Below are 12,473 nucleotides of genomic sequence, written 5' to 3'. Positions count from 1 at the left end.
TGGAAGTAGTCATAAAGAACTGAGAACAAATTTTGTGTGTCAAAATGGGATGTGATATAGAAAATCAAGCTACTGTTTCTGTGACCAGCAGAAACACATCTTTTCCCACCTCTTTTAACCTGGAGTTTGACTGTGGTGGGGTGGGATCTACCAAACCTTGCTGACTATTTCTATTCCTGACAGCAGGCATATGCTCTAGGCACTATTCTTTTATTAGAGACAAGTGCTTGAGAGATTTGTGCTAGCACCTGAAAATGCACTGTTGGGACTTCTCACCCACTGTTCCCAAAGTGAACATGTGCTGTTCTTGCACCAAAACACGCCTGTGGACAGTCAAGCAACGCTTGCTGAATTGGCAGAAGCTCGAGTGCTTTGGAGGTTGTTCAAAGTACTTTTGAAGTGTGTTGTGACTTTAAAGTTTTATATGGATCACCACTGCATGCTAATAATCACCTCCCTTTTGGAGGTCTGGAATGGTTCTGACTTTAATCAGAAAACCTGTGGAGAACATTCAGCTGAATATTGTCAAAACAGTGACTAGACTTAATGACTTAGAAATTATTTAGGAATTTTGCAGCGAGAACCACTGATAAGGGATCCAGCTCTGATATTCCTGTGAAGAGAATGGATATAAGGTAACAGAAGACTATTGCAGCTGGACCTGAGCTGGTTCTGTCCAGGAGCCAGTTGCTTGCTGGCTCAGACTTGTAAGCCTTGGCTCAGAATAGAGTAGTTAAACAGAGAACTCTGGTAAAGCACCAAAGCACTTGTGGTCAAATGCTTCAGTGCTCCAGGCAGTATGGTCCTTTCTCCTGTGTTCTGTAGCCACGATGAAGCTGACACTGATTTGCTGCAATTTCAGAGCCAGTAAAGCTGCTTCTGATCCAGCTCAGCCTAGTGCATGGCCTTTACTCATGAATCACTGCACAATGATTGTGTGCACAGCACAGAACTTTCTGGAGTCTGGCCAGTTGCTGGCACACAGGAAGGTCAGGGGAGGCTGTGCTCCATAATCAGTTCATTTTTTCTAAAAAAAAATACATTTCTGGAATGGTTTTAATGAGTTCCTTGCTAGAATATCACACAACTTTCCTTTCAAAAGTGTTGAAGAGAATTTACACTTCTCAGAAGGAGGAAAGAATATGAAGAATTTGTAAAACTGGGTAGCTTCAAAGGTGGAGGAAGGTCAGATACCCATCTCTCTTGTGTTCTAAAGTAGATTTAATGAGCTATCAGTGTTCCCAGTTTTACTTATATGTAAACTAAAGATAGCAGTTAACAAGATCAAAAGTATGTTCAGCGAGTGAAATTGTAAAACTATGTATTCTGTAAATATGTCTGATATTTTTTTCTGCTCTTCTTTTAATAGGTTTTTCTGATTATACATTATGCTCCCTTGGTGAACTCCTTGGCTGAGGTTATACTCAATGGGGACCTTTCAGTGTTTTCTTCTAAGGTTGAGCAAGATACACAGAAAAACTCAGTAAGTGGCCAACTGTCTGTAATTTTTTTTTTTAAGGCAAAGAAATTATTTGAAAAATAAAATCAGGTATCTGGAAAATGGTAAGCCAAGGTGGTTGTGTTTAGAAGAAGAGAGCAGCAACAGACTTCAGCTTTTGTTGTTGGATCATCATTTTGATGCAACACTTCTGTAATCCAGTCTTCTGTGTTCGGTTTTTATCTGCCCTTGGGTAGAGAAATAAAAATGATTCAGCACAACTTTCCAGTGAAATTTCCTTGTGCAACTTGTAGTAGAAATGAGGAGACTTAGAAAAAAATACTGGCTTATGATTTTCATGTGAATATTCCCAGTGTTTTAGCAGTAAAATGGATCATCTCTGAAAGTTGTGCATCAGTGAGCATGTGAGAATAGAGACCAGCCATAGAGAGATGGGAGTGTGTCAGTCTGTCATTGCCCTTTTACCTTCACATTTAACCCTGGGTAGATGTTGCTAGATGCTGATGCTGGTGGTACTGGTTTTCTAGGTGTCATGTTTATAATATTTTCCCTTTTGTTGTGGCTTTCACAAGTTTGTGAAATGATTACTTGTTACTTTTTAAAGGTCTATTTTGGGGATGGTAACAAGTAGGGGGACATGACCTTTTTGTAAGAGGCCTCTGACTGTAGTTGTGTCTAAAAATTGAACATGTTGCCAATGACTGACTGGCCAGCAGTTGCTGACTGAATGTTTAATTTATAACAAGCAATAGATTGGTTCTCATGCACCTTCTTTCCCAGCAGTGGCAATAGCTCTGGGAGTTTCAAGGGGGGAGATATGTTTCAGCTTCTCCAAGACACATGAACTTTTCCAGATTTCTTCCCAGTGGGCTTTCAAAGCTGTGTGGACTGATCTTAGCCAGTACCTTTTGGGTTCTGGTGTTTTGTTCTGTTTACCTTGATATTTAGAATCTAACCTTTTTTAGAAAAAAACTATGGTAGAATGGTAGAGTTGACTGAATGCTTTAAGGTAAAGTAGTCGCTTATGTTAGGAAATGTCTGACCTTCTGCTGGCTGCGTACTGAATGTTGTGTGTTACTTGTGCAGAAGCAGCTTTGTTACTAGGAAATTTGTGGCAAGAGGGTGGAGCACCAGTTGTTACAGAAGTGAGATTTTCTTTTCCTGTCATGGTTACTGTACAGAGTTGCAAAATACCTGCAGCATGTGTTTGTGTACTTGAGCTTATGTTAGGAATATTAGGGGTTTCCTATAAACTCCTGTTCATCTCTTAAATTTGTAATACTATTTAGGTTGCTGCTCCTTACTGGCCTTAACGATGTGTCCTCACAACTGGGGGTGCAGTTGTACCTGAACAGGTAGTAAATAGGAGGGATGTTGGCCTTCTGCAACAGCCCCTTAGTGAAGCTGCCAGAGGTGGAGCTGTGTTCCAGGGAGTGCAGAGCAGTGGGTGAAGGGAAAAGCTTCCATGGGAGAAACCTTAGTTTTTAGTAACTTCAGAAAACCATATTCTTCAATGAAACCATGGAGGGGAAAGCCTGTACTGTCAGAAGCCCACTGGTGGAGGTTGGTTATGTGCAGAAGGAGTGGGGTGCAACTTCAGCAGAAGAGCTCCCTGCCCAGCTTCCAGGGAGGGGAGCCATCAAGGGAGCTGCTCTGCAGTGATGTGTGGGAACAACGGCTGCAGGCATTGCTTGGGCTTTCCTGCTGATACACAGCTCAGTGCACGGAGGCTCGAGTCAACTGTACAAGTGAGGGTACAGTCAAGTAAAGTGAGGCAGTTTCTTGTTGCTCTGTGATGGGACTTCATAGAAGAGGAAGTTGATTTTTGAGCATTGTTAGCCATTCCAGGGGCTGTTCTCTGGACTATGGGGTGAATCAGGATCATTGCAGGGTTATTGCTGTGGTGTTCTCTGTTGCAAAGAAATTGACAATTTCCACCAAAAGCTACTTCAGAAGTTAGTTTAAAATTGTTAGAAGTGATGAGCAAGTTTTTAAATTTGCTTTTAGTCTGAATGTAAAATTGTGTTTTTTCTTAAGTCAGACCTAAATTTATCATTTACTACTTCCTTTCTGTTCTAATTTGCCATGGTAACCATCCTGATACTGTCCTAAGCTTGTTGTTTTGGGCATATCTGTGTATTGTGGTGAACTGCAGCTATCTCTAAACCCTTGCTCTGTACCTAACACTCCTCATCTGTTGTGACTGAGATGTCTTGATATGTTTAAGTTGAAATGTAACTGTCAGTTTCTAACTAACATGTAGTTTCTAAACCCAGAAGTAAGAAGAACCTCATATCTATATTCATCTTTGTAATAAGATGAATTAAAGTGGAATGAGGTGTAGAGTAAGGACTGAGATTACTAGAAGCAGAGTCTCGTGTCCTCTTGCTGGGACACTGAGTAAAGAACACAACAAAAAAAGCTGAGAAGGGTTACAGTTGCTGTGTATAAATGCAAAATACCCTGAGTTATTTAGAGCAAAGAACAGTGGTACCTGTCACAACAGGAACAAGTGGTACTGTTCACTGGAAATCAGTTTATGGAGAAAATGACCAGCAGCTGTAACTGCTGCTATCTTATGAATTGGCAATAACCTACCCATGGAGATCTGCTAAACATCACAGGGCAGTAGTGATTGCCTAAGCTCCATTGAACAGGTTCTCCACCTTATTCCATGTTTTTTCCCTGTATTTCTGGTTTTAGGCATCATCAGAAGAAATACAAACCCTTATCTCACAATGAGAGTTGAGTGTGTGTAGGCAGCAGAATGTATTTAAACTGTCAGATATCACACTAAGGTTTACCTTACTTCCTGTGAGATCTGTTTTCCTGCATCATTCAGTTGTGGGCCAGATCTACCTAGTGCATGTTTCTTCTTTAACCTACTTTCTCCTTCCTGTAAAAGGTGTTACTGGTATTGCCTTATTTTACCATCACACATTGCACAAGATAAACCATTATTGAAAATGTGGTTGAAAGACATTTTAAAGATATAAAACAGCAGTACCTCAAGCTGTATAATCAACTTATATAATAAATCAAATGCTATCTAAATTAATTTTAAGTCTGATTTTAGAATGTTTTAATTGTATAGCCTTGTTGTATTTAGCAGAACAGAATATTTGTGTAGAATTTTTTCTACAGCATTCCTTCTTGGACCAGACCATGGCTCAGTGTTTACAAGCACACCGCTGTCTACTGGTCTCTTGTGTTGCTTTGCTCATGTGGCTGACAGCATATGAGCAATGCAAGAATGTTAAGTACATGCTTTCTCCATAAAGAAACTACCTACCAGATTCTAGGAAGCAATGCAGAAGTAAGAAGTGAATGTAGAAAGGGGAAAATGTGTTATGCAGCTTGCATGCTACTTTGCTGTTGTTTCCCTAAATAATAGGACTTAAGGTACTCTTCCCTTTTCTTACGGCTTTTGTGACCAGAAGCCATCAATAAAGGTAACCTGGTCATTTTATAACCTTCTTGTGTTGCAGTTGTATCACACAAAAAATGTATCAGAGAGGTTATCAGGGGACATAAGTGTTGTGAATTTCATGGAGTGGGGTTTTTTTGGTGTTTTAAAATACTCTTCCCACTATGTGGTTTGTTTCAGTGCCAAGTGTAAAGTCATTTATGCAATATTTCTATAAAACATTTACAAAATGTCAGAAGATTCAGAGAATCATTTTGGCCTTTTAACTTACAGACAGCTTCTTCCCTGATCTTTTCCTAATCTCTTGTTTTTATGTATAGATGTTCCTAACTTGGTGAAGGAAAGGATTATTTCAGACTTTTTTCCCCGAAGTTTCTTTGATGCAGTCACCTTCAGTGCTTATTGTGCTGATTCACCCAAGGCAAAGAATGTAATCAGTTTGGTTTTTACTCTAGTCTTGCTTCTTTTCTGTTGCTTGCTCTTAAATTTTTAACCCTTTATCCAGGGTTGGTTAAATGTGATGGGAGTATTGAGCTCTGGAAGGTAATGGGGTTTCTGTAGCAGTCTCGTTTAGTGTAAACCTGGCAGAAAGCTCCAGACCATGTGTTTCACTTCTCAGTAACAGAGAGATTTGGCTGAGCAGTGTTTATATTGTACTCTGGTGATCAGCTGACAGGCCTTGCCAGGGAGAGGGGAGCTCAAACAACACAGCTCAGAAACAAGCTGCAGAGTTGCAGAAAACCAAGTTTTTCTGTCCCTCTATTTGCAGAGCTTCTTGTAGTGTCTTGGTCACTTTCTGTAAGAATACATTGTTCTGTGTTAGGATGACACACTCTTGGAAATACTTAATTTCTTGCAGAAATTTGTCATCTAGATTTATTTTCTTGCTCTATAAATTAGTAATCAGGAAAATGAGATGTTGGTTTGCCATCTTATCCTGTGATAAGTTTGGGTAAAACATAAGTAAATTAAGTCTAACAAATGGTTGGTTTTCCAGACTTGGTAAGTCAATGCCTGAAGGCCCAAAAAAGGTTAATGACAGTGTCATTTGTTGCTAGCTGATACAAGACTTAGTCTGATGTTGAGGGAAGCATAAGACTCCAAAAAAAAAAAAAAAACCCCCAACAGAAAATCTCACACCACAGAGCATTGGATTTTGTCCTTGCTGCTGCCAAAAAACCTTTAAAAAGGGCATGTTTCGTATTAGTACACTGCTGTCAACACACATGGAGGATTTTGCTGCCTTTATCCTTTTTACAGAAGGTGTCTTAATTTTATGTGTACTGTCTGTCTCCTCCCTTCAAAGAAAGGGAGAACAATATAAAACCTGTTTTGATTAAATAGGTAGTTCTGCATCCTCTTGTCTCAAGAAGGCATACTTTTTAATGATAGATCTTTGGAGATAATTTTGCTACTGATGACTTGGTACTACTTTTTTATATTTTAAAATGGATTTGAGATTTGTGAATAGTGTGCTAATTTACATTTTATGTGAACTGAAGTTTCTTTATCAATTACAGTTGAAAATGCCTTGCTGTAACTCAGTGTAAATTCTTCCAATTTACAGGCAAAGTCAAGTATCAGATGTTTCATAAAACCAACTGAAACACTTGAGAGGTCTCTTGAAATTAACAAACAGAAAGGGAAGAAGAGGATGCAGAAAAGACCCAACTATAAAAATGTTGGTGAAGAAGACGAAGAGGAGAGAGGATCTGAAGATAACCAAGATGACCTTGATAAAAGTAAAGGTACAGAAGCAAGTTCAAAGGGCATAAGAACAAGCAGTGAAAATGAAGGTGAGTATTCCAGCAAGAAAATGATGCTTACAGTTTAGGTACTTTTGTTTACTTCATGGACCTAGTTGTGATTTGTTATGTGACTTGTTCTCTTGCTGCACTAGGTAAACATGGGACTGTGACATTTGTTTAAGGCTTTGGCTGGATTTTTTTCTCATGTTAAATCATGCTGTGAGAACATGTACTTCTAATCTGATTAAAAGCTATGAAAGTGTGTTCATTTGTGCCTGCAGGCCTTGGCCCTTATCACAATGCTTGCCTTGCACCTCAGTGTATGTGGTTGTGGGCACTTGATAAGCAGACTTGACAACTTTGTAGCTTGTCCTTTTGTGGTGAGGCAGAGCTGTAGCCACTTCACCTTTACAAGATGGTCAGCAGTATTTTATGCATGTTTCAATGATAAAATTTAACAGGTGTGCTAAAAGTGACAGTACATGATAGAAGATGATATTAAATAGTTCAAAATTGAAAGCATCTTTAACTCTTAGATTTTTTTTTTTAATTGGATGTTTTCAGGATTTTTGATGTAGCACAAACCTAAGAAGAATTGCTTTTATAGGATGAGTGGTCTTACAGCGTATTTTAACTGTTTATTTTATAGTATCTAACTTCTAGAACAATGTATATCAGTCCTAGTACTTACGTTAAACATAAATTGGGAAAAATGAGAAAAACAGGATGGCCTGCAAGCAATTGAAAACAAGAGTGTTATACTTTGACAGTCCTGTCCAAACATGGTTGAGTTTAGATTTAAGGAAATGGTCTCTTTGAGAAAGCTTTCCTTAAATGGTGTCAAATAACTGATGGTGTATTGTCTACCATGATTTGAAGAAAATCTGAAATAATCTACTGTTGAAAGTGGTGCATTTAGTTGCAATGTTTGTCCAAATTCCTAAGCAAAAGCAAGATTTGTTTGTTCTACTGAAAGTCAGTAGGTGTGAAGCACTGGGGACCAGGTGTCCTGTTTGCTGCAGCTGTAGAGGCCTGTTTACACCCTCAGTGAAACTTGATGTCCACCCATGCCCCAATCTCAGCAGCTTTTTCACAAGTCTTATTTTCAGAAGGAGGTTCTATGGCTTTTCTTCCTGTGGTTTGCGTGGGAAGGGAGCTTACTGTGGTTTATTTGCCAAAATGCTATGTATATTTTCTTTACGTATTTTATATATATGTATACATTTCTTATAGTGTTACATTCCTTAAAGAAATGTAAGCCAAGTTCTTTACTGGGAAGAAAATTTGCCTACATCTGCTCATTAACCTTTCTGAGGTAATGGTTATACCTCTTTTATATAGAAATGCATGAGATGCTTTTAATGCCAAACAAAATGCAAAAGAGCTTGTGATAACTTTGTTAAAAATACAAATTTTGGTGGTATGTTTTGTTTTTTTTTTTAGAAATAGAGATGGTAATCATGGAGAGATGTAAGCTGTCAGAGCTGTCTATCTCTGCTGTGACAGAACAGAATACAACAGATGAAGAAAAGAGTGCAGCTGCTTCTGGGAGTGAGATAACAAACTGGAACAGGTATAAAGGAACTGTAAAAGATTTTGCCAAATTGCTTCCTTACCTACCCTCCCCTTAAATCTTTTGCTTTTCTTAAAGGGATGTTTCAAATCTGCTTAAAGTTAAAATTACAGGGGTTCTTCTGGATCACAAGTGAGTGAATTAATACAAAAGTGAGGTGTAGCCTCTCTACTGATCAAGTTTTGGAAATGATCCTGTTCCTTTGTAGTTTGTGCTTTCCTTTATGGCAATTGTGATGCACTAAGTTGGTTAAAGTAAATTACAGAATATTAACACATAAACTAGAATATCAATGTTTCCACTCTGTAATTTTCTAAACCTCTGAATTAAGCCAGAATAAGTTTTTTAATTGTATTTATGGTTGCATTTGTCCATTTTGTATGCACCTATAAGGAAAAAACAAGGAAATTTCCTCAGTTCAGGGCTGAAGTTGGCATAATTTTAGTAGCAGTAGTTATAGACAAACCCTTGTGACCTTTTTACTGTTTCTAGGGTCCATTAGTATGTTTTAGGGTTATCAAAAACTTCTAGTGGAAGTACAGTTTATAAGTGTTTCTGGGAGCAGAAATTGCCTTGACTTCAAAATTTAAACTTGGATATATTAAGTACCCCTAAGACACTTTCTCACAAAAGATCCTGCATTCCTGTTAACAGAATGCTAAGAAACCAAATGTGCCTGACACAAAAGTAATTGCAAATGTGTCCATTGGGAAAATGCACATGTTTGATAGGATTTAAAATTTATTTTTAAACTTGGGAAATGCTGCCTGGTATTCCCAGAATTTCATTCTGTCTCCATTATAGCTTTGTAGTTTAGATTACATTCATTAATAAAGATAACATTTAATTTCATTGTAAAAGTGAAATTGAACCTTGACTTGAACTGGCTTTAAAACACGTTGTTCTAGATTATTGATAATTTGACTAAAATATGTGCCAAATGGCTTTTAGAAAGAAATTGGCAGCGAGTGCATGGAATACTAAAGTGGCTGGGATGCTCGGGGCTTGAAAAGTGCAGAATGCTTAGAAGTGAGCTGCCAGTGCGTTTGGCAAATGTCTGCAGCTCAGGACTCTTGATCTCATGATGTGGTCTCACAGCATTCTGCATCTTTTCTAAAAATAAACAACATCAAAGAAGTCCAGAGCTAGAAATAGTTTTAAAATAAGGATATACCTTGTACAGGGCAATTCTGACCTTTGTATTGTATGTGGGTTTTTTTGTTTGTTTTTTTTTTTTTTTTTTTTTAATATCAGTGAATTAGCTGGTATAGGTTAAGATTTTGTGTTAATTTGTATGCCAAATGTAGTGTTTGAAACAGTAGCTAAATTTCTGAAGAGACTTGTTCGAGTGTGTATAGTTTCTCTTCTACACTGGTTGGAATTACTGAGCCTTGTGGATAAGGTACCATGTGGGAGTGGAAAATGCAGCAATCTCCATGCCATGCTGGAACTGAAGCTTCCATACCTGGAATAATCATTAATGGTTGTGGTGACAGTGGTTCCTAGTGTGTTGCAGTCTTCAGTTGTCAGCAAACTCCACAAGAATAAATAATTCAAAGAACACTTGTATGGCATTTGATCTGCTTCTTCTATCAAGCCCTTAGTAAAAGACTAGTAAAGGAAGCAAATGCTTACAGAGTTAAGAAATACATTTGAAAATACTTACCATGTAGCCTTTACTATGAAAAGTGGGGGTTTTTTTAGAACAGTCCAATAGTTGTTGAAAAATAAATGAAAAACAGCACAGATGGCAGTTAAAAATCTGCAGCTGTAAAAGCTAAGTCAAGCTTTTAATTTCCCTTAGCCCTTTTCCTACTGTGAAAAACAAAAGAGAAAGCTTAAATATTTTAGGTGTAATTTTATTTTGATGGGCCTCACTACTGGAAAGTTTAAGCTTAAAGACATGTTTTAAATTAGCTTCATTTTATGAAATGCTGCACAGCAAAGCGTTTTTCCAAAGCATGTCAAATCTTCATGCTATGTTGTGGCTTCTGTTGCTATTTTCTTAGCTGAAGTTTTTCTGGGTTTCTTGTGTGTTTAGTCTAAATGAGGACCATTGGTGAGGGGGATTCTCAGAAGTTGTTTTAGCCTCAGGTTACTGTGACTGAGATAATGCAGATAGGTACTGTGAAGAAGCATTTGGAATGAAAATGATATCTCTTGCTGCTGTAATAATTTTTTTCAAGTTTCATAATTTCATTAATCTAATTAGTATGTGGGGGAAAATAATGAAAAATGCATTAGACACTACAGAAGTCATTTAATACTGTGTAATATTGGTGTTAATGGAACAACTACTGATACCTCAGCAGCTTTGAGCTGGTAAAACACTGGCTTTGATGAAATTATATTAAATAGTACTTTTATGTTATAGGTTCGGTTTTAGGTTGTTTACTGTCTGCTGTTGGTCTGAAAACAAATCTAATGTTATCTTGCGTTTAAGTATTTTAGTATCTTGGTACTCTTTGTTCTTTAGACCTTGAAGCTGAACTCACTTTGGGTTTGAAAAGCCTCCTATCTGAGGGTGACATGAGGCTTGTAGGGCTTGTTTAATGCTTAGGAAGCCTGAAGGCCCTCTTGGCTTGTTTTCAGCATCGCTAATTATTTAGGTTGCTTTTCCTTGAGTAGTTACATTCTTTTGAGATCTACAGTATGTGGGCAATTTGACTGAAGCACTTTGAGCAGTGTTGAACTTGGGCAAAGCGGGATCGCTGCCGGTGGCATTTCTGGTAGAGGAGCTGTGTAATCCAGGCTCAGAAATACACAGGATGTGCTGCTGTGGCATGAGCTGAGAAGGGAACAGCGTGGGCTGGGATTCTGGTCACTGCCTTGTTTCAGTAAGAGGGAACGTGCTGCTGAAATATGTCTGGAGCTGCCGGGAAGTTCAAGGGCATTGTTATGCCTTGCGCGCCGTGGCTTTCCTGGGACACACTCAGTGTGACCATGAGGGCGCCACCGGTCTGGAGTGGGTATTGAAGTGTGCTGTGTTCTGGTTTCTGACAGCCCTTCTGACCCCCAGGAACCACAGCAGTGACTTAGTAGTGCCTGCTTCTTGTCTGCTGGGCCTGAACACAGCAAAGTGTGTTTGGTTCTGTGACTTTGATGTTATTTTAATGTATTTTCTTTGAATGTAATTTAGATAATATAAGGATTTTTTTTCCTTTCACTGTTAAAGCATAGTTTAAAAGATAGGAATAAACTCTTTTCACTCAGGCTTCCACGCTGTCATCTTCTGATGACTGTGACACTTCCCTGACATATCATTTGTTTGTCTGGGCCAGTTGTGAAAATATATTTCATTTTCACTTGTGCTCTGAACCTGTACAACTGACTGGATGCAAGCCAGCTTAAGACCAGGAGCCAAGCTGCCTTGCCATTAGGCCTGTGCTAGTATCAGCTGAACCTCAGCTGTATCTGATCTGTCCAAATGCCTTCTGGATTACACTGACTTTTGTTGACTGTCCAGGGTACAGGTAAAGAAAAGGTGAGCTTAGCACTGTTTGTAACTTGCTGTGTGTGTCCTAGGTCACACATGCTTAAACTCAGGAATACAAAGCTCATCTGCAATCCAGAGCTTTTTTTTTCTCTTCAAATATTCCCTCCTAGTTCATTTTTCTTTCCTATAACTGTTGTTATACCGTTACAATTGTTGCTTTAGAACAACCTAGCTTCCTCCAAACTTCTGGTAAAAAAGCTTACTTGTAATAGTAAGAACTTTTCAACTCTGCAGTCTGTTTTATACAACAGTGATAGCAGCTCCTTGAATTTACTTATGTGTACACTTAAAAGAAGCTCTGCAATGCTTCTGCATACTTACTAAATAGGCTACAACTAACCCAGTAAATGTTTGAATAATCAATTTTTGGGTAAATATTATGTAATAAATCCTCTTAAAACATCAGAATTATCGTCAGAATGTAAATACAAAACATGGCTGTAATCTGAGTACTCTGCAACAGAAACTCTGTAACAGAACTCTTTTGTTACAATGCCTGAAAATGTGCATTACTGTAAATTTGCCTCCATTAGCTACATCTGCAGTAAGATAGTTAGCCATTTTTCTATAGATTTTTTGGTAACTGTTTCTAAATTACTCCTTTTCACAGGCCTTTTCTTGATATGGTCTATAATGCACTGGACTGTCCTGAAGATGATTACTATGCCCTCTTTGTGCTCTGTCTTCTATATGCAATGTCACACAACAAAGGTAAGTGCTGTTATGTAGAGTTAACTGCAACGCCAGGGTTGGAAGAAACTGTAAACTTC

The 12,473-nt window shown here is 38.3% G+C and overlaps 1 protein-coding gene across 7 annotated transcripts in view; it reads left to right on the top strand.

Moving 5' to 3' along the window:
• The window catches only part of CLEC16A (C-type lectin domain containing 16A), a 63,410-nt gene that overhangs the window by 14,255 nt on the left and 36,682 nt on the right, over positions 1 to 12,473 (top strand). For all 7 annotated transcript variants that reach the window (XM_042036814.1, XM_042036815.1, XM_042036813.1 and 4 more), the window contains 4 exons: positions 1,370 to 1,483; positions 6,454 to 6,682; positions 8,078 to 8,207; positions 12,314 to 12,414. In XM_042036814.1, the coding sequence (XP_041892748.1) occupies positions 1,370 to 1,483; positions 6,454 to 6,682; positions 8,078 to 8,207; positions 12,314 to 12,414 (574 nt within the window). The remainder of the gene's footprint in view (positions 1 to 1,369; positions 1,484 to 6,453; positions 6,683 to 8,077; positions 8,208 to 12,313; positions 12,415 to 12,473) is intronic.

This window comes from Corvus kubaryi, unplaced genomic scaffold, assembly GCF_017639235.1.
Source record: "Corvus kubaryi isolate FWS band 111438036 unplaced genomic scaffold, C.kubaryi_AGA036_p1.0 37387, whole genome shotgun sequence".
NCBI classification, from domain to species: Eukaryota; Metazoa; Chordata; class Aves; order Passeriformes; family Corvidae; genus Corvus; species Corvus kubaryi.
This window is presented reverse-complemented; position numbering and strand designations above follow the sequence as displayed.